The following is a 25,522-nucleotide window of genomic DNA, read 5'->3' on the forward strand; positions in this document are numbered from 1 at the left end:
TTTTCATGCCTCAAATCCTCACCTTAACAATCAGTCAACAGAAAGCAGGAAGGAACCAGCTGACATCTCATATCTCTGAAAGAAAAAGAGTCAAAGGTCAGACTTCAGCTAAGCTGCAGCCTCTCCAAAGGCCCAACACCTCTAACTCCAAGAAACTGTGCCTTTTGAGAGCCAGCAAAGTTCACCAGGAACCACTCCTTCCCTGCCCAAGGAAAGGCCCAGTGGGGAATCTACAGCAGAATTCCCACCACAGTGCTACAGCCTTGTGAGGCTCCAACCAGGGGGAACAAGACCTGTGGTAGAAGCTCTCTGTCTCTCAGCATGGCCAGAACATCAGGAGCCACCAACAAGGGCTTTCTCCCTGACAGCCTTTATAGGCTCAGCTTAGTTCCCCTGGTTCAGCCCCTTCCCTATATTTGGAAGGAAGGGATCGACACTCCCGCCTGCTCACCAATTCATGTTCATTTTTTGCCATATACAGTGTGTCAAGTAAGGACTTTCTCTTCTCTCCCCTCCCAATTTTAGTAACTCTGGGATCTATCTATGGTTTGTAGACTTTTCTTTGGTGGAAATTTCCTTTACTGGGAACATGGTCTCCGGACAGCTACGACCACAGCCAGCGCTTCACTCTCACCAGCATGTCAAACAAACGATAGCACAGAAGGGACCTGCCTCACTGCTCTGCTCACAGATTGCCTGGGCAGAGCTGCACAGTGGTGAAGAACCCAGACCAGCTCTGTATGGGGTGGAGAGCAAGGCCACAAGAAGAAGAGGATGAAGATTCATGTAGGATCGGTTATGGCAACTCTTGTGGCTTACACCACTGCATGGGTTAGGGAGGACAGGATGGGAGGCCATGACTGGAATACGATGTGACAAACATGGCAAATTAGAGACTAATCACAAAGAACACCCAAATCTGGCCAGAGGTGGATGGTTCATGAATGTCAAAGCATGAGTACACTCCACAAATTTAGCTTCAGACAAAACTTTGGCTGCCCACGATGTTCACTGCCCTTGCTGCCGAAAGGAGCTGCAGAAGCCCCATTACACTGTGCTAAGGAAGCTCTTGGACATGTGTGACTGCAGTTCCCACATGAGAAGGATACTGGGAAAGTATGGAGGTCTCCCAGTTCCAAACACGCTGTTTTGGTTGGTACAGAGCAGCCAGGCAACGGCTGGCAGGGCAGCAGTTGGCAGAACAGTGGGAGCCTTCACACACAGCTGGAGTGAGCTCCTGGTGCAGGAGAGGAAGGGTCTCGTCCATCCTGAGCCATTCTGGCTGTTCTGGTCCTCTGTCACTGTTCAACAACCCCAGTTTGCTCTCTGCACTGCATGGACACTCACCCAAGGCTGCAGGACCAGCCTTCCCTCAGCACAACGAAGACAGGACGACTTGTGTGAAGCCAGAAGCCCCCTCCAGCCTCCCCAAACAGCTCCTGCCACCTCCCACAGCACCACTCTGAGGTGGAGCACCCTGGGATACCTGCAGCTGCTGCCACAGCACAGGAGATGTCGCCCTTTTGGACAGTGGCTGACCCTGTTTGTGTTGGCCCGATGAGAGCTGAGCCTGTGGGCTTGCAGCAGAGTCACTGGCACTGGTGTTTTGAAAAACATGTTTCATGTTGCCCTTCATTTCATTTAAGGTCACTAAAAATGGACACCACAGCCACATATCTCATGAACCATGAATTCCTAGAATCCCCCTAAGCCCAGAGGATGAGGGAAAAGCTTATTTTAGCATCCCTTGTGATCGGCCCTTTGAACTCATCAGTGGATGTGCTGAGAGCAAAAAGCTGAGGCACACCAGACCCCTGAGCAGTTGGGGGCTTTGTCCTGACACCAAAATGCCACTGTAATTCAGAAAGGACATTTCCTGCTCCCAGGAATGCTCAAGGCAGGAGGGGCTGGACCTCACCCACACAATCACTGGCGTTTGGAAAAGACTCCAAGACCAAGTCCACTTTTGACTGACTTTTCTTGTCACCCAGCCCACAGCACTGCCACCTCCAGTCCTTCCTTGGACACCTTCAGGGATGGGGACTCCAAACCTCCTTGGGCAGTCTGTTCCATTGTTTGACCACCCTTTCAGTGAAGAATTTCCTCATGATGTCCAACCTGAGCCTCCCCTGGCTCAGCCCAAGGCCATCCCCTCTCCTCCTGCCCCTGTTCCCAGTTTTCTCTTGCTGGTTCAGGTGCCCAGGTGGGAGCAGAGTGCAGGAAAACAAGTGGCACTGGCAAATGACCCGTGGCAGCTGCAGGTACATCTGCTGCTCTGTGCTGCCAACATCATTGCAGAGCTGTCCTGAGGTGAAGGTCACGAGGGTGCTGTCACCACGAGCCACATTGCCTTGCAAGGCTCTCTCATCCCATCCTGGTGCTGCCAGGGAGCTTTTATTGCTGCCCTTCATTCAGAAAAGGGCACATTCATAGCTCAATATACCCCCACAAATTAAAGGTGGATTTACTGGTTGGTGTCTATCTATTTTTGCACAAAGAACTTCGGGAGAACAAGGAGGTTTTGTAAGCTGCAGCTGAGTAAGTTCCCTGGCACGCTGAAGGAACCTGCTTTATTAAACTAGTAATACACAGCTTAAAACATGGAATGAGCTGGCTTTTGCACAGAGACAGGTGCAGTCATTCCTGCCCAGGTCTCCCCAGCACATGTACAACTGATGCAGAGCTGCTAGAAGTCAGGGGCTAGAGACTCCACCACCAGTATAACTTCCTGTAAAAAACATCCGTTTCCAATTGAACCAAATCAAAATTTTCTTTTAGGATGCAAGTAGTCAGCTTTTTGCCTTTCCTTTTAGGCCACCAAACCTAAAAGCAGTCCAGTACAACTGAGGGGCTTGTCAGCTCATGTCTAAAGTAAGGACTGTGGCCATTCCCCCTGCAGCCCAAACTAACACATCTGCTTCACTGAGTACAGACCCACTGCCCCAAGGCTGGGGAGCTCCTGAGCAGCTTCAGCACAGTGTGCTGGAGCCACAGCTCCTGGAAGCTCCAGGTGAGTACACTGCTTCAGCAGCAGGGGCTGGAAAGCCTTGGTTGCAACCAGCAACTTCAGTGCACGGGGACAGGCTGTTCCCAGCTGACTCCTCAGCAGTGCAGGCATTGCTTGTTCTACCTGACTGAAAACACATACTGATTTGCAGAGCGGTGTGAAGAGCCCAACTCAATTCTCAGCCTCCAGCTGCATCCTGCAGTTCACTGAAGACCACATGAGAGCCTTCATACATCCCAGATCCTGCCTGCAGGCTGATGGGAGCACATCTTTGGAATGCTGGGTCGGTGCTCACGCCCGATCAAGTGAGAAAAGGCTCAGAAAATGTAGATTTCTTCAAAGGCACTGGAGAAGAGGACAAAGAGCTACAGCATCTCTAACCACATATGACCTTGACCCAAGCTGGAGATGAGTAATACTTGCTTTCTTTCTCAGGCTGTGAACAAGGATGAAGTGTCTCTGGGTGACTGCAGCAGGAGGTTGGATCTCAGACCTCCCCTGAGTCCTTCTTATCTGAGTCTTTCCATGATCTAGGCTGAAAATGAAACACAGGGCTTTTGCAGTTGTTTAAGGTCACAGTCTCTGCACCTCTTCAGGTCCTGGATCTGCCCATGCTGGTGCTGAGAACATTCTTAAAACAGCCAAGCTTCACCCGTGTGGTTTAAGTATTACTCATTAGTTAAGCTCCTCCATGGGCCATGCAGGCAGCGCACAAGGAATGTGCTGCCTTCCTTGGGTAGACAACCTTGCCACTGGTGCCCAGCCTGGGATGGCAGCAGCTCTTCAGCTGGGGTTATAGATGTCAGCCCCTCAGAGATGTGTTTCCCACTGGTATTTTCCAGGAAAAACAGGCCAGGGCTGGGTGTGGGCACAGAGCACAGCTCTGCAGATTGGCCTCTGCCAGGACTGTGCTCTGTCCTCCCCCCATCTGTGGGGGACCCAGGGATCCCCACTGGCCTTGGGGAGCACAGGTTCACCTTGCACAGCACCAGACTCCAACAAATGTAGTTCCCAAATGAAGCCTGCCACCTGGTAAAGTTTCCAGAGAGGAGACCCACTTGGGCAGCCTGGCCCTGCTCAGCCCCATGCCAGCACCCAGCACAGCCCCAAGAGAGGGGCCCTGTCACAAACCTTCCCTGCCAGAGCTGAGCTCCCTCCCTGTGGGATGGGCACTGCACTTGGGGATACAGGGAATTTGAGTACAATGAGTACAGAGGGAGTTTGCTTCATTTCCAATACCAGACTGGAAAAAAACCTGCATATCTGCTGACAAAGTGTCTCCAAGCACCCCTAGCACATTCCCTTCCCCTCCTAGACCAGCTCTGCCTCCTCCCAGTGAGCACTCAGCACAACCCTTGGGCCTCCTAAACACGCAGGAAACAGATCTGTGCTCCGTGCTGTCACTGAACAGGGCAGGGAAATCCTAACAGTTGCCTAAACATCATTTTTGGGTTTCTAATAAATAAACAAAACTCCAAATAAAGAAAAAACAAACAACAAAACTCCACAACCAACCATAACAACAAAAATAAAACTCTTCACTTCCAAAGAAAGTCTCCCTCTTGGAAGAGCCAAGGAAAAAGTGATGGGCATGGTCAAATTGGGAGGCTGAAGAAAAGCAGGACATCAGTTGCTCCCACTGCCATGAGGCAAGGGACATGTCACTCCATCTGAAATCTTTCTGGGCCTTTGCCACACTCCCCCCAGTCTGCCATAAGCTCCCTGGGTCAGCTGGTTCTGCCTTTCAGGGCACGGAAAAACAAAGTAAAGGACACGACACTGCTGCCAAAACATTTGGGAGAAGACAGAAATCCTGTTATTTGTCTCTGTAGTACGAGTCAGCTGCAAATGAGCTTTAGAGAAATCAGCCTGACAGGTGACTTTCCCAGGCTGCAGCTCATGTGCTGATTTTGCAAAGCCTCAGGAGGTTTGCCTTGTCCAAATTCTGCTTTAACTTGGCTCAGCTGTAACAATTCCTTCTTCTGAGCAGCTGCTTCTAACTAATTTGTTTTATTTTTATTTACCATTGCTTCCTACAATCATGATTTTCCAGACTGTCCTCTGTGCAGAAAAGGTATTTGGCCCTAACACACTACTGCAGTATTTAAATACAGGCCTGATGTGACAGCAGAGACCTTGAGAAAGGCAGACAAAGGCTGCTGTGCACAGCCACAGGATGGTAAGAGATGGGGCAGAGATGGGCTCTGAGGACCTCACAAACACAAACAAATCACAAGGGATCAAATAAATACAGACCTGAAGGTGAAACCCATGGAAGAGAACAAGTGTCCAATATATGTAAAAATGCATGAGAGATGTCACTGCTCTGAAACAGGTGATGTTTACTGTTTTTCACAATTTTGGAAAGACAAATTTTCCACAGGCTTTGCATCTTCCCTCATATGGGAACATTCTCTTCCAACCCTCACACTCAGGAAAACACCAGTGCTACCTGCAGGACACCTGTGCTCAGCCTAGGACTCTCCAGAACACCTCTCTCACACCAAGAACTGTTCTGGTTTCTCTCCTGTGGGTCAGTCTCTGAGGGTCAGCTTAAAAAAAGCACATTCAGCTCCTGATGTGCATGACTAGAAATAAATACTGCTTTCTAAAAAGATGGAAAGCAGAGCAAGAATATGAAGTTGGACCAGTATACAAAGTTCTGCTGATATTTTAGTCAAACCTAAGGAAATAAAAATATAGATTGTTGATACAAATCAATCTTTATTTTCAAATGCTGCACTGCATAAAATGTATCTGATTGCCAGCCCTGTGCATGGACACAGCATCCCTCCACCCTCCCCACCTCCCCTCTCAGCACAGCACAAGCAAAGCAACTACACACACCATCATTTGCACCAGAAGAAAAAAGCCTACTTGCAACCCAATTCTCTTTTCCTTATAAGTGAACAGTGTTCATCTGAAAAATCACCAGAAAAACACATTTCATTTCTGCATTCAGATTAAATGATCAGGCACACTACAGGGCTGGTCCCATGCATGGAAGCTGCCGGTGCTTGCAGTGCTCTTCATCTTCTTAACCTGGATAAAGAAGCACTCTTAAGGCTCCCCTGCTTCTCAGAGTGCAACTGCCTCTCCCAGAAGGCAAAACAGTGCAGAGAAACCAGAGGGCAGAGCTCCTCTGAGAACACCACGGCCCCATGGCTTTGCATCAAGTAATTCTCCTGCAGTGACTGCTGTCCCTGCTGATGTCTTGCTAGATCAGCAATTTTTTTTTACCAGCAATATTTTACCAGCAACACACACATTCTTCCCAAGTGAAAAGTCCTTTCCATCCTTTGCTCCCAACAATGTTTCAGAGAAGTCCCAGATTTCATTCTGTACCCAAGATCTTGTTGGAAATGATACCCCTGGGGAAGGTTCTGTAGAGATTTTTGGTAATGGGAATTTGCAGAAACATGGATGCCTTCCTTTTAGGAAGAAAGGAGACCTGCTTGACAAGATGTTCCACTTGTGTGCTTCTGCTTTAGCTCCAATGTCCAATCACAGCCAAACCCACAGGTGACATTCACAGCGGTCTTTGAAGAACTTCTGTTCTAGGATCTGTATTTTCTCATGTGTGCAGCAATAGAAGCCGAAATCTCAGCGGGCTTCTTATTCTGGCCATAGTAGTCCACAAAGTCACCATCAGGGCCGAGGAGGTACATAATGATTGTGTGATCCACCTGCAAGAGAGCACAGCGGGCCTTGGGAGGAGAGACCGCAGAACACCAGAGCACCAGCTCAGAAGGGAAACGCGGGATCGGGAGTGGGACCAGCAGTGGGATACAGGGAAATGCAGGATCAGGAGTGGGACCAGCAGTGGGATACAGGGAAATGCAGGATCAGGAGTGGGACCAGCAGTGGGATACAGGGAAATGCAGGATCAGGAGTGGGACCAGCAGTGGGATACAGGGAAATGCAGGATCAGGAGTGGGACCAGCAGTGGGATACAGGGAAATGTGGGACAGAGATCAGGAGCAGCAGTGGATACAGGGAAATGCAGGATTGGGACCAACAGTGGGATACAGGAAGGTGCAGAATCAGGAGCGGGATACAGGGAAATGCAGGATCAGGAGCAGAACCAGCAGTGGGATACAGGAACATGGGGGATTGGGATCAGCAGTGGGATACAGGGACATGCGGGATCAGGAGCAGCAGTGGGATACGGGGAAATGCAGGATTGGGACCAGCAGCGGGATACAGGAACGTGCGGGATCAGGAGCAGAACCCACAGTGGGATACAGGGAAATGCAGGATCAAGAGTGGGACCAGCACTAGGATACAGGAACATGCGGGATCGGGATCGGATCAGCAGTGAGGTACACGGAAATGCAGGATCAGGAGCAGAACCAGCAGTGGGATACGGGGACATGCAGGACAGGGGCGCCCCCTGCCGGCGCACCGAAGCAGCCTCACTTATGCACATCCCGAATATTTCAATTGGATTTATATAAAAATTAACTCCACTGCAAATTTATTTAAATGACGCTGTAAGTGCTGTCTGCACCTAACCGTGACACCACCTTTCTGGCAAAAACACAGAGTTCTGGCGCTGGAAGCCATGACTGCTCAGGACTGAAATACAGCTGTGCTCTGAGTGCAGCTGCATTAGAAATGAGAAATCACAGTGACTTCAGAGCACACAGGAAAAGAGACAGTCAAATATGTTACAGACCAGGAAAAAATTCGACTATTGCCAGGCTTGCTAGTTCCTGTGCTACTGTCTGCATTTCCAGGATTGTTTAGAACACACTTTGGGAAGGTTCTGAGCTTGTAGGAGGGCATTGTAGTTCTGACAGCTTAACATACCACCACAAAAGGGACTTCAGTAGAGATCCAGTAACTGGTTTAAAAATGTACATGCTGCTCTTGCCCACAGTCCACCAGTAAGCAAAGGCTCCTTTTACTTACTATGTAATCGTTGTCCTCATCCTTGGGCCCTTCACTGTAGTACACACGGTATGCTTTAGCCACTTGGTCAATCTGTGCCTTGCTGCCAGTCAGCCCCACCAGCTTCGGAGAAAATTCTAGACAGAAAGAAGACATTTACACATTTTAGTGAAAAGAATCCCTTCAAGAGGCTCCTTTACAGTGCTCTGTACTGCATGCTCTGAGACACAGAGGAAGAAAGCAGGAATACCTTTAACATATCTGGCAATGGCTTCTTGGTTGTCCCTCTCAGGATCGATGGTGATGAAGAGTGGGGTCAGATTAGGCAAAGATGGAATTCGATCTGTGACATTAAAAAATATTTATTTTAGAAAACCAGGTATCATCTCTCATCTTCCTTTAAACAAGGTCACAGCCATGTAACATCAATCCAAGCCCACCCCAAGTGACTAAAAAAAGACCTTTTTGTGCAGCTTTATTTATGTAATTTGTGAAGGAAGCAAATGCCATGAGATGCAATGCTCTGTGTCTGTGCTGGGAGCTTCCAGCCCCCCAGCCAGAGGCCTTGCCCTGCTCAGGAGGGATGACAGAGAGGCTCTGCTGCAGAAGATGCTGTAGTGTGATGCATGTGTTGGGGCACTGGCTGACACAAGGAAGGCACACCAGGGTGGTGGAGCAGGAGTAAACATTAAAACAATCCAGGCTCTTTCCTTCATGTTCCAGCCAAAGCTTTCACTTTGGTCTGATTTCCCCCGTGCTGGGTTACAATTAATCCTGCCCAGTAAATCTCCAGGACCTGCAGACTAAGAAAATACAGCAAATACAAAGCCTTCCTCCTCCCTCCATGCCACAGCACAGCCACTCTGCTTCAGGACAGAATCTCATAGAGATGAACAAAACAGAGGGAAAAAAAATCCTAACATACCTCGCAGTCACTTCTTGGCAAAAATACAACACAATATATTTCCTGTAACCCGCCACCATCTTTTTAGTCCCAAGAAAAGAATGATCAGCGCTGTCACGTCAGACCCTAGTGACACTAGGGATTGATCTATGTGCCCCTTAGCAATTAATTCAATTACTGAATAATAGCCAGCAGCATTTTTTAAAAAAATATTACCAGTTATCACCATCTGTGGTATTTTATCAGAATAAACCTGACCTACCCAAAAATCCCTGTTTACGGGCCCCTACACCAACTGAATTCCCATACCAATTTCGTCTACCACTGCAATCATTTTCTCCAGCTCATCAGGACAGATGTCAGGGCAGTGAGTGAAGCCAAAGTAGATCAGCACCCACTGGCCAATGTAGTCCTTGTTGGTCCTGGGCTGTCCCTCATGGCTCACCAGCGAGAAGGGCCCTCCCAGCAGCGGCTTCCCAATGCCTCGGTTCCGTTCCTTCTCCAGCTCTACAAAACACGAGTGGGAATCAAACACACCCATGTGAGTGCACAGTGCTTCCCTCGGGAGCAGCCCCTGCTCAGGGCCTGGAGATGCGCCTGTCACACAGAAACCCAACGTGCATGTGCCTTCCAGAAAGCATTCCTTTTGGACAAAATCAAATAAATCACTAAATTCCTTTGAAACACGACATTATCTTTCATTGCTACCCGACTGCATTTTTGTTTAAAAAGGGAAACATAAAGACAGATATCTGGCCTGCTGTGAAACGGCAAAACCAGCATCCCTTTAAAACTGAACATACCCTAAAAGCTGCGATACCTCTGTTTGGAACAGTAAATCCATGAAAAGGAAATGTGCGGGCAACGCCTGCAGGAGAGGGCAAAGCTCAGGGGCTGCACGGCAGGAACCCATCGAGCCCACAACAGCCAGCTCCGTGTCTGCCCTGCACAGGCTGGCACAGCGTGGGGCCAAACACAACTATTGCAACCTAGGAACTTTAAAACGCTGAACCTTGAATTGCTTTTAATTTTTGAAAATTTTCTGCGGCACTTCCATAAACACAGCCACCATGTGGCCGCGTGGCCAAGCTGCGATACAGCGGCGATGTCCAAGCAGGTAAAGTACATCTGAATGCAAACCCCACGCCATCTAAACAGGAAAATCGCTTGGTTTGAACACGAAACGCGACGCCCCCGGCGCTCCTCCCGCAGCCGGCACTCACCCTCCTCCTTGCGCCGCTTCATCACCTTCATGCCGGCCAGCAGGCCCCCGCCCAGCACCACGGTGGCCGCCAGCGACCGCCACGACAGGAGCTGCGGGGGACAAGGGCTTCGGTGACCGCTCAGGGCACGGCAGGGCCCGGCCCGCGCTCCCTCCCTCCCTCACTCACTCACCCGCCTCTGGGGGCCCGCCCGCGGCCCGCGGCCCGGCGGCAGCTGCGACAGGGGGCGGCTGCGGAGAGCGGGCAGCACCGCCCGGCCCCGCACGGCCGGGCCCGGCAGCGCCCACAGCCCCGCGCGGGCCCGCAGCCGCCACAGCCCCGCCGCCCCCGCCATGTTCCCGGCGCCGGCCCGCCCCTTCCGCCCCGCCCGAGGCCGCCATGCAGGCGGCGCCGCGCGTCGCCTTCGGGGTCATCGCTGACATCCAGTTCGCGGACGCGGAGGACGGGCACGACTTCGCCGGCTGCCGGCGGCGCTACTACCGGCACAGCCTGCGCTTGCTGCGGGAGGCGGTGCGGGCGTGGGCCGGAGAGAGCCCGCCGGTAGACTTCGTGCTGCAGCTGGGCGATAGCATCGACGGGCAGAACGCCCGGCGGGGCGAGGCCGAGAGCGCCTTGCAGCAGGTGCTGGAGGTCCTGGGGCAGCTCCCGGTGCCGGTGCACCACGCGTGGGGCAACCACGAGCTCTACAACTTCAGCCGGGCCCGGCTGGTGCACACCGGGCTGTACAGCCGCCCCGCGGGCGGCTCGGACGGGCCCCCGGACAGGGAGTGCCACGCTTACCACTGCAGCCCGGCCCCGCGGCTCCGCCTCGTCGTGCTCGACACCTACGACGTGAGCACCCTGGGCGCGGACCCCGGCAGCCCCCGCTACCAGGAGTCCCTGCGGGTGCTGCGGGAGAAGAACCCCAACGATGACCTCAACAGCCCCGAAGGTACCTCCGGCTTGGCAGGGCCGCGGGCGGCCGAACCTTCGCTGTCCGGAGCTCCCGGTGCTGACAGCGGGATGCGGGGGGCTCAAGCATGTGCCCCATTGCTGCCCACCTCCCCTCCCTGCTGTCAGTGCGGCTCCGGGCGGGCACAGGCGATGCTCCCCTGTGTACCCGGTGCTGCCGCGGTGCCTCTGCGCTGGGGCTGTGCGGTGCTCTGCGCCCTGCGGGATCGGAACACCACCGCTGGGGAAGAGGCTGTTGTGTGCCCACCCTATCCCATGCTGGGGGAACACCCAGCAGTGGAAACCCTGTTTGTGTAGTGAGACCAAAATTCCCAAAAACACTAACAAATAAACTTCTTTGTGCAAGGGGGCTGGAGTTTTGATCCAAGAAATGCAAAAAAAACCCCAAAGGTTCTGAGAGTAAACCAACCATCAGCAGATTTACATAAGGCAAATAGAGGGGCCATGCGAGGTGTATGCACTTGTGCCTAACCTTCTTCTTCACTGCAGGGCTCAAAGAACCTCATTTTGTGGCATTTAATGGAGGATTTAGCCAAGCCCAGCTGGACTGGTTCGATGAAGTCCTCAAGTTCTCTGATGAAAACCAAGAAAAAGTCATAGTTGCAGGTAGGTGGAAATGGAGGGGGATAAATAGACAATCAGAATGGTTTGTGTTGGAAGGGTCTTTAAAGCTCATCTAGTTCCAACCCCTATATTTGATTGAGAAATCAAATGGAAATACATGGGAAAAAAAATTTAGCTAGCCCTTGTATGTTAGCTGTGGAAAACATGCGGTTGGTCTGGTGAGGTACAGATGGAACCCGTGAAAGAGCAGAACAGCATCCATGCCACACTCTGGGGTGAGCTTTCTGTACTCAGCTGCAGGGCTGAACTTCCCAGCAAGGAAGCAGATTTGTTACAGTTTAACTCTCTTTCTTTCTTTCCCTCTGCACTGCAGCTCATGTGCCCATTCATCCCAGCGCTTCCAACGGGGTGTGCCTGGCCTGGAACTACGAGGCGGCGCTGGCGGTGGTGCACGCGCACGGGTGCGTGGTGTGCGTGCTCGCGGGGCACCTGCACGACGGCGCCTACTGCCGCGACACGCACGGCGTGCACCACCTCACCCTGGAGGGCGTCATCGAGACGCCCCCGGACAGCAACGCCTTCGGGACTGTTCACGTCTATGAAGATAAAATGGTACTGAAGGGAAGGGGAAGGATTCCCGACAGAGTTATGCATTTCTGAAATACCAGGTGAATCCAGATCACTCTTCTTTGGGAAGGACTCGGACAAAAACGTAGGAGATTCAGCTGTTTGCTTTTAGAAAGCTGTGCATGCCTGATCCTTATTGCTTTAGCTCAGGCATTTTTCTCTTGAATACAGAATTTTAGAAGTTACGTTTCTGTAAGAAAGCACTTTATTTCTTTTTGGAGAATACAGAAGGCCAGTTATTGAAATAAATGTACTCGAATGCAGAATGTTGATTTCAAACACCCAATCCAGACTGGATTGCTACTGTGAAAATATGCAAACCATGTTATGAATATTGTTCAGAAAAAGTCCCACTGCTGTTCTCTCAGTGAGCATTAAAGCATACAGAGTTGTACCTGCCCAGCCACATCTCTGTTTACTTATTTTCTGTGAACATTACAGTAAGATCTCATGTCTGGCAGAATATGTCCAGCCTGTAGCCTAATTCAGCCTTCCAACCTTGCTTTAAAAGACTAAAGTAATCCTCAGAAAAAGCTGAGCCTAAGGAGAATGGAGACCATGTGTGCTGCACCATGGAATGCTGCAGATACTCGGGCTGTGCCATGTGTGTACAGCTGGAATCACCTGCAGCACTGCTGACAGCATGAGCTCTGACACCCATCTAAATAAAGGTGTTACACCTGGAGCTGTCCTGGCTCTGTCCCAGCCAGCTCCTGAGTGCAGTGTATCCACCTGTGCTTCTTTCTCCAGGATGAACATGCTTGCTGCTGCAGGGCTGCTGTGTGGGTCCTGCTTTCCAAGAAAAATTAGGTGAGCAGCAGGGTTGTGACAGTGCCCACATCTGCTGGTGACACGCTTGAATATGAATCTCCCAGAAAATAAAAAGATATGGAGGCTTTCGTTGAGTTTTCTTTAAAAAAATAGTGTTTATTACTCAGTAAAACCAGTGACTTTCAGTTAAAGATTAATACCAAAAATAATATTTTCAGATATATTCTATATATGATTTTAGCATAGGACAGAAATACAGACTGCTCAATTTTCCAGTAAGTCTGAAATGGATTATCCAGGCACATTTTTGAAAGTTCTATGGCTGTAAATAGTAATTTATTAAAATAGCATTTGCTGTACTTGTCCCTTATGTTACAGAATAGTAGATTTCCCAAACTATGAGGTGATTGGAGAGTGATCCAGGGATGCAATGATATCTTGAATATACCATCAGAACAGACATTAGATCAATGGTGCTTGGAAAATGCAAGAAGCAGCAAGGTGAACAGTTTCCACAGAAAAATCCCCTACTCAGATTTGACGGTGTTCCTCAACATTTTACCAAATCTCAATTGACACTGCTGGAAGCAGCCAGGTATTCTTGGGTCCTGTCAAACTGACACCTTTTGTTAAACACCAAAAACAAAGCAAGTAAGGTCAGCAGAGTTGCTGTAGACTTCCTCCCACCCAATTAAATCACTGTTTTGCAGTGTGTTGGCCAAGACTCTCGCATGTCTTTGTTCATATAAATGTACAGCCACGAAAGAAAGGGGAAGAGGGCAACAACCACTGCAGCAACCAAGCGAACTCCTCCCAGAGGACTCCTGTAACAGAACAAATCCAACAGAGCTACTTAAAATGACTGGATCTTCAAGGCTGAAAAAGACCTCCACGATCATCAAGTCCAACCTTGCACTGCATACCACCAAGCCTGTTGCATATAGGTAAAACCTTACAAAAGAAAGGCCTTGTAAAATCATGGTTCAGGCCTGCTACTTTGGCTAAGTACAGCTAACAGCTAGCCTGGTCAGTTCCTGTGAGAAAGAAATCTGCATCTGTGTCAAGAAAGACTTCATGGAGAAACATCTTCTATTCAGGAGACAAAAATGTAAACATTGTTAGGAAAGTTTTTGACACTAGCAACTACTGACCAATTAATTGAGTTGCAGTAAATTACTAACCAGCTAGAATTAAACACAATGCCTTTAGAAAACCATATAAATATGAGCTGTGAAGAATAAAGATTGGCTATTGTGCATTGAAGAAATTGGTGTTTTGTCTGCCCCCACTGTGACACGCCTACCAAACCCTATGGTGCAGTGCTACATCCTTTTTTTTTTTTTTTTTTTTTTTTAACACTTCCAGGAATGGTGACTCCACCACCTCCTGGGCAGCCTGTGCCAATGCTTGACCACTCTTTCAGAGGGAATTTTTCCTAAGGATCTAATCTCAACCTCCCCTGACACAGGCTTGAGGCTGTTTCCTCTGGTCCTGACCCTTGTTCTCTGGGAGCAGAGCCTGACCCCCACCTGGCTGCACCCTCCTGTCAGGGAATTACAGAGAGTGAAAAGGTCCCCCTGAGCCTCCTTTTCTCCAGACTGAGCCACTCCAGCTCCCTTCGTGACTCCTGGTGCTCCAGATCCTTCCCCAGCTCTATTCCCTTCCCTGGACACAGTCCAGTCCCTCAAAGTCGTTTTTGAAGTGAGGTGCCCAAACCTGACCCCAGAACTGGAGGTGCCTCAGCCGTGCCAGCACAGGGGACAGGCACTGTCCCCATCCTGCTGACCACACCATGGCTGGGACAGGCCAGCATGTCCCTGGCCTTCCTGGCCACTGCTAAAGCTGTCACATAACACTCACATCTGCCTGCAGCTGGAACAGCAGCAGAGAGCCTTTGGCCACTCTAATGGGGCTCCTATGGATGCATCACCACAGTCTTTTACTGGAGAGGCACAAAGAATTTTCTGTCAACTCAGGCTACAGAAACTAGTTGGAATTTTAAAAAAGCACCCTAAGCAAAGGGAAAATGTCCCTATTATGGCAAGGGGCCAGAAAAAGGGCTTCATGTAGCCTTACATTCCCCTTTGCCCCAACTTTTATCTGTGCAAGATCCTCCAGGCTGCAGCACCAGCTGGGTGTCTTGAAGGTTCAGAGGGTGACATAAAACAGGAAAACAAGCTGCCAAAATCAACTGTGTGTTTTCAAGGAGCTAGTCACTAAATGTGAACATTGGAATGAATTATAAAGAAAAAAAATAGAGAAAATACAACTTACTTTGCTGAACTGCGACAAAGACTCATCCATATTGTAATAATCACCAGACCAAACAACTCTCTAAAAAGCCAAACAAAAAACCAGATCTGAAAATAATATAACCAATAGAAATTTGCCTCCAAAACAGTAGTGGCTGCTCCTTTGGGGAAGTTCAATGTATTTTACTAGGATTATAATTATAAAGATATTTACAAAGAGTAACTTTGCTTCTCACCACAAATCTACATGACAGCTAAACAGCTGCAGGAAATCCTGCCTCCACATTTTGTTCCACTGCTAGATTTATATCCCACAGCACATTTCTCTCATTGAAATAGAGCAAAGCAACATCCCAGTTTTCCAGGTTGTGATTAAGCACAGAAGTAGCTGCCAGGGCTTCACCTGAGTGCTTAGCAAACACCTACTTTTTAGGCAACTCCTGAATGTCAGAGTGAGAAATTCTCCCTCATCCTCAATCCCTTGGAGGACTCAGCAGCCGATGCCAGATAAACATGCATCTGGTATTGCCTCAGGAGTTTTTTGATTACCAAAGATTGATTACCACCCCTACAGCTCCAGGAAAAGAGCACAAAGCTGCTTCCCTGTGCTTGTACCCTGGTCTGAAAGCCAGACAAGTAGATCTAACTGCCACAATCAGGGAAGCAATGACTGTTCACTTCCCTGTGTCCAAGGAGTCACTGGTTTGGAGCCTTATGGTCCCTCTTCTGTGGTCTGATTCCTCTGGACCAACAGCATTTACTTCAACAGCCCAGAAATAAAGTTTTGGAAGGTGACACCAGGAGGAGATGGCCTGGTGAGCTGGATTTGGGTGGGAGCAAATAAAACCCACTGCTTACCTGCCTTCCTCTTCATGAAAAATGTTTCCTTGAGCGTAAGCAAACAAAGAGCACGCCAAGACAATGGTCCCAACAACACAGCCAACAGAATGAAGGTCACAGAGGCTCCTCCAAACACCATTGTCTGGGGAAAAATAGACAGTCAGCCACTGTCATGAAGCATCAACAAACCCATCTGGTTCTTCTATAGACCTGAATGGCAAATACCCCTTGGTGAATTTACATAAACCTGCAGTTTGACAACAGTTGTGCTGTTATAATCTTTATTTTCCCCAGATCTTGGCACAAGGAAAACCCTAACTATGAGTTTAACATGCAGATTCTCTTGACCATTGCCAAATGCCAAATGCCATTATGCCACCTATTACACAGTAAACCTCCCCTGAAATATTCAAAACCACAAGCGACCAACCCTCCTGAGTTCTGACCTTAGGAATGCTGCCACTTTATATGCTTAAGGTATCCAAAATTTCAAGAGACTGCAATGGTGTCATCTGTGACAATACCATGCACTCCTGAAGGTTTTCTTTTTTGAGTGTGATTTTAGTTTATTCAGTGTTGGTATTCATCCACAATAGATACAGTAATTTTGTATATAAAATGGCCTTATTTTAAACTATTTCCACTGAATTAAAATACAAAAATCTTAACTATGTTCTGAAGACCTGAAGCAAATCTGATCTGAATGATCCTCTGAACTGCCATTAGCCCCCAGAGTTTGGAAAGTTTTGGAAAGTTTTGGAAACTCAGAAACCTTTGGAAACACAGCCTTTGAATGTTCCTATTGCTGCCCATTGCTCTGTGGGGCAGCTGCAATACCTGGCACTGAAGAAGACCTTTAGCACTTTCACGGAACCGTGCAAAGCTCAGATGCTCTTGCACGAGATAGATAAACAAAAACACAGATTTACGACAACGAAACAAAGTGAATTAAAGTGCTAAGGTCAGCACAGAGCCAGGATCAGAGCATGCTCCCAGGCTTCTGCTCCAGAGGCTTTGAGCTGGAATCGGGGTGTAAAGGCAAGCCCATCCCAGCAGCTGGGCTTTCTGCTGGGCTCCTCTCCTCACCTGCAGCATGTCCAGCCACCAACACTAAAGCAATGATCAGCTTCTGAAGAAATACGTCCTGCAGCTTTTTGCCCCCAGAAGGTAGTAGGATGTGTTTCTACACAGCCTGATTTTAATCTGTGATTCAATTAAAAAAAAAGGCAAAACAACCTTTTGAGGGCAGAATTTGAGCAGAGACTGTTTTGCACACCAGTATCATACCTGTTATTGAAGGGTTGATGCTGACAAGCAGTGTGAGGGCAGCTGGCACTAAGTAGACAACCTGTTAATGACATATAAATCTACTCGGTAGCAAAACTTAGCAAGGTCAAGAAGCAGAAATGCACAGCCACAGCAGCACTTCTCTCCTTTGCAGCAGTTTGCCAGAGGCACAGAGCAGATCCAAGTCCCTCGCCCTCTGGCGTGCCCTGGCACTGCCAGTGCTCATCTTCACCATCACCGCCCAGAATCCCGGGCTACCAGCCCACAGCCAGCCCTCGTTCCTCTGTTCCTGGGTTACGGAACACTGCCTGCCTGACCAGCCACCGCAGAGCCCCTTCCCTGAATCCTGATCCTCCAGGGAAAGCACTGATGGAACAGGCTGCTGCCCGGCCTGGGCTCCCCAAACCCCCCACCCGCGCTGGGGCGTTTGCCCCCCTTTGGTGCGGCTGTCAGGGAGGCTCGCAGGGCACAGCCGCTGCCCAGCCAGCGGCTCCTGTCGCACACACGCTGTCCCCGTGTGCCCGGGGCACAGCAGCGGGGTCGCTGCCCGCTGCCCTTGCAGGCCCAGCCGAGCGGCGGAGGGCGGCTCCCGCGGGGGCACAGGGCCACGGGCACTGAGGGGCGCCGGGCACCAGGGGCGGCAGCGGCTCGGGGTGCTCTGCACAGGAAAGCGATGCCCTGCAGGGGCAAGGGCAGATCTGGGGTGAAATAAGGCAGATCCTGAAAGCACGGTCGGATTCCAGCCGTCGCTGCAGTAGACATCGTTTTCCCGGTGTCTGCCCGCTCTTCAGCTGGAAGCCGGGACGCTCCCTCCGGCGGTCCCGGATCGGACGGGCGTAAGCGGAGCGGGGCTGGGGCCGCCGGGACCTCCGGGGCAGGAGGTGCCGAAGGGGAAGGGAAGGGCGGCCCGTACTCACCGTCCACAGCCCCGCGTCGGGGTCGTTCACCTGCAGCAGGAGACGCGCACTGAGAGCCCGCAGCCGCCGGCCCAGCCGGGGCCGCGCTCCGCGGGCGGGGAGCGGAGGGGACGGGAGGGGAGCCCCGGCCTCACCTGCACGGCGGCCGCCAGACCGAAGAAGGCGGCCATGAGGAGATTGCAGAGCCGCCACAGCCGCGCCGCCATGGCCGGGGCGGGCCGGGAGGCGGGACACAGGGACAGGAGGCGGCCCGGCCCCGGCCCCGATCCCGTCCCAGCGCCGATCTCGATCCCGGCCCCGATCCCGGTGGCGGGGCCGCCCGGGAGGCACGGGCAGCGCGGCAATACTGCGAGGCAGGTGAGCCCCTGGCACAGGCTGCCCACTGAAGCTGTGGCTGTCCCTGGATCCCTGGAAGTGCCCAAGGCCAGGTTGGACGGGCCTTGGAGCAGCCTGGGACAGTGGAAGTTGTCCCTGCACATGGCAGGGCGCTAAATTAGATGAGTTTTAAAGCTGCTTCCAACCCAAACCATTCTGTGATTTTTGTAATGGTTCAGAATTAGTTTTGTGTTTAAATGATTCAGTCATTTTGTGTGGTCTGGAGAACCAAAAAGGATATTGCTCAGAAGAATAGCATTGTGCCATCATTCGCTGATCATTTGTGATGAAAAGTGATAATAAGTGATGAATTGAAAGGGGGTCCTTTAGAAATGTGATAATTCCCAAAACTGAGCCTGTGTGAGATCATGTCTCCCACTGATTTTAGTATCAGCATCATACAGTTCCCTCGGCACCCAACAGAATCAGGTCTTGCTGAATTGTTATGTGGAGGGCATGCAAATGTGTCCACATTTGTGGAAAGGATTAATTCTCAGCATATTTTTAACTGAGTCTTTCCTTAAGCAGGGTACAAGAGATGAAATTACTGCAAATAAAGCCAGAGAGAAGAGTTGTGTTTGTGAGAGTCCCTACCCCTCACCTCAAAAGAAGCAGAGCTCTAGTAATGAATCACCTTCATGCCTTGTTTCCACATCAAGGATAGGCTCTTGAATGTATTTGCTAACAGAGGGGAAGTAATTCTGGGCTAGAAAATGAAAATGTCAAGGATTAAAAAGCAACAGTGGTGATAAAAAGTGTAAGAAGACTGTAAGAAGAGACAGCATGTCTTTCATTAACATAATAATTATTAGCATAATATGATAGGAAAATAAAAGCAGCCAAGCTTTTCAGGCACACCAGTTCTTCTTTGTGTGGGGAAAAAAAAATGAGTCACTGCCCATTTTTTCCAACCATAGTAGCTGATCTTCAAAATTAAAATTACTCTGTGATGAAATCTTTGGCTCTTTAATTTGTCTGATCACAAGTTATTGTGCAAATTTGCACAGCCCACCTAGTTTCTGTTGCAGCTGGGCTGCTCTTGGACATCTCATGGCCTGCATGGTCAGGAAGGGAGAGAAGGCAGACGGGAGAAACTGATAGAGACTGGGAAGGAGGCAGAGAAACACCTGGGCAGACACATCCAGGGCCCCGCGTGGTGTGGGACAGGACTCTGCGGAGGGGAAGGGAGGGCTGGGCTGGCAGAAAGCAGCTTCTAATGGGCACTTGGGAGGCATGGCATGGAAAGTTTGGCAATCCCGTGAGTGACCAAAGTTCAGTGATGCAAGAGCAAGGGAAGGCAAAAGGCCCCTCTGTCACTCCTGAGCATAGGGTTGGAAGGAGGGATTGGTTTATCAACTGTGGCATTCTCTACTGCTCTAATTCACAGAATATTCTTAGCTGGAAGGGAGCCGTGAGGATCACTGAGTCCAGCTCCTGAGTGGAGATCAAACCCACAACCTTCATGTTAGCATCCTGCTCTGGCCAACTGAGCTAAATCGAATTCAAAAGCAATCAGGCTGTAACATGCCTAAGAAATAAAAAAGTCTTTCAGTGCTGGGTGTGCTTATTGCAAAGAAAAGGTCGAGGCTGTTCACTTTGAAGCTTTACCAGCTGTCCTGAGCACTTCCTCCAGCCAGCCGCTGCAGGGACACAGGAGACTCTTGGCAGAAGGCAATACTGACTTCTCCCATGAGAGGGAGGCCAAGAACCTTTAGTATCCTTGAGCAGAGCTTGAGCTACTTGTTCCTCAGTGTTAGGCAAAACATCTTCCTTCCTTATGACTCTGGATCTGCTACTCACCCTACAGCACTCTGAGTTTGTCTTCACTGTGGCAACTCCGCCTGTAAAGAACAGAGGGAGCCGGGATGGGCCCTGCAGCCAAGCTGTGATATTGAGAGCCAGGACATTGCTCAAGGGCCTGTACCAGAGATGTTACTACAACACAGCCATAGTCACCCATCACAGTGACCCATTTCATAACAGCCCTCGTCCTTGTGTCCTGAATGGTCACAGATTGGTTTAGATTGGATCAAAAGTGATTAAAAGGCTCTGGGTGGGGAGGTGAAGGGTTCAGGGGCTTTGGTGTGTTGCTGGCTCAGAACCCTGACTCCCAGTAGGGACATCTGGAGATAAATGCATGAATGCACAGCTGATATTGCCAAAAGGGCTCTGGGTTTAGTTGCCTTGATTGGTGGGTCAGGTGCCAGGAGCAGGGAAGGATGGGGCCCACCTTCCTGAGGATGGGAGCAGCCCCATGTTCCCTGACTGACCAACTTCAGAGGACACATTTCTGAAGCAAAGGCAACCCCATCCCTGGAATTGTTTTTGCTTAAAAACCTCGGTGCACCAGGTGAGTAATGCAAAGGGATAAGGAAAAATGATATGTACATCAAGGGAATTTGATTTTTTGGTGAGAACAGTCTGTAATGTTGAATTTCATATGTAATATTGGTCATGACAATGCTACTCTGTGTCATAGCTACCATGAACAATGAGTATGGACTGCTCTAGATACAGCAGTCATGGACTAACTGAACTCAATAAACATCTTGGTGGGGATGGCCAGTGACTACCAAAATAATAGCTGTGCTCATGTAGAGTTATATGAAAATAAATGTATATAACATAATTGGAAAGTATAAAAACCAAGCATGATGTAAATAGTACATAGTATTCTACTATCTACAATAGTAGAATAAAGGGTGGATGATGTCCTGGTTGCAGAGAAAAGGGCACATCAGGAAAAAATGCTGACAAATCACTCTCATGTCCTGGTGTGGCATAATGTTTTAGGAATAAAGTAATAAGTAGTAACAGATGTCACATATGTTGACTTCAGGAAGGTTTTTAATATTGGCTGTCCTGACCCCTTCATAAGAAGATATAAGGGCATGGTGAGCGTAAAACTAGTGAGATCCTTGTACCTCAAGTGCTAATTATCAGTGTTTGTCAAAATGGAAGGACATATTCAGAGGATTTTTGCATTCATTCTGATGCCAGATCTTTTTAATTACTTCAGTTAACTGCCTGGATGATTAACATCCATGACTGCCTTATTAAACCTGCTAATTACTCCAGGCTGTTGAGGACAGCAAAGACAACAGGATTCAGCACTAGATGGAGAAATGGCCTGCAATCTACAGGGCAATATTCAACAAGTACAACTTCCAGCATTACTTTTATGAGCAGTGAACAACACAGGTTCAGGTGAGGGAACTGGGTGGATGCAGTTTTCAGAAAAAACCCAAACCAAGCCAAAAAACAAACAAGCAAAACAAAAACGAACAAAACCCCACAAAAGGCAAACGCCATCCTGGAGCATGTGAGCTGTAGCCTCCAAGGCAAGCTGGAGTAGTGTGCCTACCTAGGGATGCTGTACTTCAGATAATGCAGATGGACAGAGAAAACATCAAAGGAGGTCAGTGAGGAAGCTGGGAGGCACAGAAAACAGGAAGAAATGCTGAAGGAAATGAATTGATGTAATATGTAGAAGTGAAAGCTGAGGCAAGGGCAAGAGGGGAAACATTGCAGTTCATCATTGCACATCAGCAAGTGCCCAAGGGGTCATTTTGAAGAAGGTTATGGCCATAGTGAACAGGGCAGGATATAAAGAATTTGAAATTAAAAAAAAAACCACAAAAACCTCCACCAAAACACCCTGAAGTTAGGCTTTTGGATGATGTTAGGATGTGTGCCAGAACAGATTTCTAAGGAATGGCACAATCCCCATCACCAGAGGTCTTTAAGGAAAGGTTTCACAAACATGTCAGAACAGGTATTGTTGATCCTCCCAGATTTGCAGTGAGAGAAAAGTATAACTTTAGCGAATTGTAGGCAAACCACATGTAGGTGGCACACAGCAGAAGTGGAAGTCAACTTGTGCCAGTGTTTGCCAGTAGGCACTGGGTTTCTGCATGAAAGCCAAGGTGCCAGCCCTGGACCTGCCCTCAGGGGTTAATGCAGAAAAGAAGGCTTAATCAAAACAGGGGAGAGAAAGAAAAGATGTGGAACTAGGGAAGGGAATGTTTTCTGTGTCAGGACTCAAACTGCACCCTCTGCCCCTGCCTTCCCAAAGAAGTTTAACTCCCAACATTTAAGACCAGTTTGCTGTAAGAGCAAGTGGTTTATTCGCCATCAGCTGGCTTTGGAGCATTTTGAAAAAAAAATGGAAGAAGCCGTGTGTGTGTATGTACATGTGTATGTATATATAAACCACTCTTCACTTAATCACCTGGCAGCCGGTTTTAGCTAAAGCTCTTACTTTGGTTCCCACCTAAGCTACATCACTGCAGTGTTGCTGCAATGAGATGTTCAATATGAGAATATGGGAGGAGAGGATAAGGGCACACCTTTACCTGGTGTGTCCCTGGGCTTCGTTACAGGCTCCTCCAGGTGCTGGCACCGATGGTTGCCACCCATGGTGCTCACACTAACCATACCCAGGAAGGGTTGTTCTCTGTTGGAGCTCTGGGTACAAGTGACTCTCATTCCTCTCCAAACCAGAAGTGGTGGAGGAGCCAGACTGGAAGGAGCTTTGGAAAAGTGAGTGATGTCCCCAGAGACGGTAGAGGCCAAGATGGGACAGTGAAGGGCAGCAGCCTAAGTTCAAACGCAGCAAACTGGGATTTTGGTTTGTGTGAGAGGGGTTATGGTGTTCCCCAAGGCAAAGGAAAGCTGCATCCTTGGCAGGGAGGCAGGTGAATTTGCTGGACTATCAGGAGCTGGGAGCAGAAACAGGGAGATGGTGAGGACTAGTTCTTTGCTCTTCTCCCACTTCCTGGCAAAGGTGAGCTCAGCAGTGTGAGCTGTTCCCTGCAGAGCAGTGTGGGGACAGAAGGCTGGGCTCCCTGTGTGCCCCAGGGACTATTCCAGCCCATCTCCCTGACCCCCCCACAACTGAGCAGGGAAACCAGAAGACTCCAGGATGCAAGAAGATGCCTTCCTAAGTTCAAAACATATGAGGAAAGAAAAATCTTTTTCTTATCATAACACAAGAGGAAGCAATGTGAGCTGAACTGGGAGAGAAAGAAGAAAAAATGAAGGCAGGGTGGAGAGGCAGCTCATGCCCCAGCCTCTTCCCCCACTGTCCTTGTACAAAGGGTGATGGTTAGGAGTTCCTGGAGGCAATTCCAGTGTATGTTCAGGGCTGTATTACCACCTCCATGGTGACCTGGGCAATGGAGCAGCAGGGAAATGGTCCTCATACTTGCAATACGAGGGACATCCAGCTGTTTCCTCAGCCCATCTCCATTCATAGGGGCGTCAGTATTATTTCTACTACAAAGATGAGGACACAAAGTCTCTCTCCTCTAGGTGAAGGGATTCCCCTATGTCATGCAGCAGGCTCACAGCTCTGGGGCAACAATTAAACTGCTGTAATTCACAGTATGTGCTGCCCCAATGACTAGGAGTGTGGGTTTGCTGGAGTTAAGAGGAATGGTCAGAAACAATGAGCTGGCATGAACAGCAGTGGCCAAGAGAAGAAAGAAAACGAGAGGGAGACTGATGGTGGCAGAAAGAGGGTGATGCCCTGGGTGTCCCGGAAAGCACGGCAAGGAGTTGTGCCCTATGGTCTCGAGGGAGTCGGGAGAAATTTGCAAGGGGCTGCCTGTGTGGGAGAAGTCCTAACCCTAGGGTGAAGATGAGAAACGCGATAAAGCTGCTCGGGCCGACCGCCGGCCCCCGAGGGGATGTGAGACAGGACAGCAGATGTCCAGGCGCCGCCGGCTGAGCGGCTAGCGGGGCCGAGCGCGGTGCGGGTCCCCTGATGGGCTGCGGGCGATGCCCCCCGGCCCGAGGGAGCAGGAGCGGAGCCGAAGGACGGCCCGGAGATGCCCCGTCCCCCCGCGGGAGGCAGCGCCGCCTCCGCCCCGCCGCAGCGGTGCCGCAGGCGCGGGGCCCCGGCGGGGAGGGGTTTCGCGGCCCCAGCCGGGGGCGGACGGGCGGCGGGGCCGTGTGTCCTGCCCTGCCGGGGAGGGCCCTGCGCAGCGCCGCCGCCGCTGCTCCCGCTCCGCGCACAATGGCGACTCCCAGCCCCAGCGGCGGCTCCGGGGGGAGCGGGAGCGGGCCCGGGCCGGGCGCCGCCAGCAGCAGCAGCAGCATGCAGGGTAAGCACCGCCGGCCCGGGCAGCGCCGGGCCTCGCCGGGCCGGGCCGGAGCCGCCGCAGGTCTCGTCCTGCCCGGGCCGTGGGGACCCCTGGGCGCTGCCGGCTGGCGCTCCCCGCGCTGGGCCGCGGCTGTGGAGCGGCGCTGCCCGCGGGAAGCCCCGGCTCGGCTCGGCCCGGCCCTGGCGGCCCCGCTCCGGGCCTGCCCCGCTGGCGGCCTGGCCGCGCCCGGCGCGCTCGGCGGGAGGAAGCGCGGCCCTGGCCCTGCCCGCCGGGGCTGCCGGGGCGCAGGGCCTGCCCGGAGCTCGGCTCCGGCCGCCGGGACAAAGGCCGGGCTGGACGCGGCTCCGGCCTCTCCCGACGGGGAGCGGCTCTGCGGCCGCTCCGGGTGACCGGTGCAGGCCGCGGCTGCAGCAGCATCCCCGGGGCCCGGCCGGGGCCAAGTGCGCTGGGGCGGCCCATGCCCGCAGGAGCCCCGCGGGGCGGCCGGGCCGGGGCTCGGCTCGATGGCACTGCCCCGGCCAGCCGCGGTCTCCCCGGCCCTCCGCCTCCGCTGTGTGCTTTTCTCAAGACGAACGCTGAAGTAAAATCAGTTCAGCACGAACTTGCGGTTCAGTTTCGTTCCGTTCCGATGGAAATTTACAGTGCTGCAGCGGGTCGTGTTGGTTCCCACCGGCACTTGTTGATGGTTGAGCAGTCTTGCAAGAACGGTGGATATTTGTTTTTCAGAAAGGCCTCAGCAAACCCTTTGAGTTTCTCCTTTAAAGTTAGACCACTAAAAAATACTCTCTGCTTGAAAAACATTTT

The 25,522-nt window shown here is 50.8% G+C and overlaps 4 protein-coding genes across 5 annotated transcripts in view; 2 read left to right on the top strand and 2 right to left on the bottom strand.

Moving 5' to 3' along the window:
- Positions 1 to 5,722: 5,722 nt before the first annotated feature.
- On the bottom strand, positions 5,723 to 10,361 carry LOC134556733 (protein SCO1 homolog, mitochondrial). The gene is made up of 6 exons (XM_063409010.1): positions 10,200 to 10,361; positions 10,028 to 10,118; positions 9,114 to 9,311; positions 8,151 to 8,243; positions 7,922 to 8,037; positions 5,723 to 6,693 (listed from the first exon to the last, which is right to left on the bottom strand). The coding sequence occupies exons 1-6, from the start codon at positions 10,359 to 10,361 to the stop codon at positions 6,565 to 6,567; spliced, it is 789 nt and encodes a 262-aa protein (XP_063265080.1). The 3' UTR covers positions 5,723 to 6,564.
- A 44-nt stretch (positions 10,362 to 10,405) lies between these two features.
- ADPRM (ADP-ribose/CDP-alcohol diphosphatase, manganese dependent) lies at positions 10,406 to 12,571 on the top strand. Its single transcript, XM_063409011.1, has 3 exons — positions 10,406 to 10,958; positions 11,468 to 11,584; positions 11,916 to 12,571. The coding sequence occupies exons 1-3, from the start codon at positions 10,406 to 10,408 to the stop codon at positions 12,200 to 12,202; spliced, it is 957 nt and encodes a 318-aa protein (XP_063265081.1). The 3' UTR covers positions 12,203 to 12,571.
- On the bottom strand, positions 12,238 to 18,730 carry TMEM220 (transmembrane protein 220). 2 transcript variants are annotated; one of them, XM_063409009.1, is made up of 6 exons: positions 18,371 to 18,730; positions 18,237 to 18,266; positions 17,320 to 17,380; positions 16,051 to 16,174; positions 15,215 to 15,274; positions 12,238 to 13,764 (listed from the first exon to the last, which is right to left on the bottom strand). In XM_063409009.1, exons 1-6 carry the CDS (start codon positions 18,713 to 18,715, stop codon positions 13,632 to 13,634), a joined length of 753 nt encoding a protein of 250 aa, XP_063265079.1. In that variant the 5' UTR covers positions 18,716 to 18,730; the 3' UTR covers positions 12,238 to 13,631. The 2 variants fall into 2 exon arrangements, with proteins under 2 accessions (XP_063265079.1, XP_063265078.1); XM_063409008.1 differs by lacking the exons at positions 12,238 to 13,764; positions 15,215 to 15,274; positions 16,051 to 16,174; positions 17,320 to 17,380 and having other exon boundaries at positions 17,387 to 18,266.
- Positions 18,731 to 24,495: 5,765 nt separating this feature from the next.
- The window catches only part of MAP2K4 (mitogen-activated protein kinase kinase 4), a 67,233-nt gene continuing 66,206 nt past the window's right edge, over positions 24,496 to 25,522 (top strand). Inside the window, exon 1 of the mRNA XM_063409181.1 lies at positions 24,496 to 24,718. Within this exon, the coding sequence (XP_063265251.1) occupies positions 24,631 to 24,718 (88 nt within the window). The 5' untranslated portion in view covers positions 24,496 to 24,630. The remainder of the gene's footprint in view (positions 24,719 to 25,522) is intronic.

The sequence above is a fragment of the Prinia subflava genome, chromosome 12 (assembly GCF_021018805.1).
Source record: "Prinia subflava isolate CZ2003 ecotype Zambia chromosome 12, Cam_Psub_1.2, whole genome shotgun sequence".
NCBI classification, from domain to species: domain Eukaryota; kingdom Metazoa; phylum Chordata; class Aves; order Passeriformes; family Cisticolidae; genus Prinia; species Prinia subflava.

Coding starts and splice junctions, on each gene's coding strand:
- TMEM220 (XM_063409008.1), bottom strand. CDS start 18,715: ATGTGCAGGGACAACTTCCACTGTCCCAGGCTGCTCCAAGGCCCGTCC. Junction 18,267..18,370: donor GTCTGGCGGCCGCCGTGCAG/GTGAGGCCGGGG, acceptor CTCCTGCTGCAG/GTGAACGACCCCGACGCGGG.
- ADPRM (XM_063409011.1), top strand. CDS start 10,406: ATGCAGGCGGCGCCGCGCGTCGCCTTCGGGGTCATCGCTGACATCCAG. Junction 10,959..11,467: donor TGACCTCAACAGCCCCGAAG/GTACCTCCGGCT, acceptor TCTTCACTGCAG/GGCTCAAAGAACCTCATTTT. Junction 11,585..11,915: donor AGAAAAAGTCATAGTTGCAG/GTAGGTGGAAAT, acceptor TCTGCACTGCAG/CTCATGTGCCCATTCATCCC.
- LOC134556733 (XM_063409010.1), bottom strand. CDS start 10,361: ATGGCGGGGGCGGCGGGGCTGTGGCGGCTGCGGGCCCGCGCGGGGCTG. Junction 10,119..10,199: donor GGGCGGGCCCCCAGAGGCGG/GTGAGTGAGTGA, acceptor TGTCCCCCGCAG/CTCCTGTCGTGGCGGTCGCT. Junction 9,312..10,027: donor GAAGCGGCGCAAGGAGGAGG/GTGAGTGCCGGC, acceptor CGTGTTTTGTAG/AGCTGGAGAAGGAACGGAAC.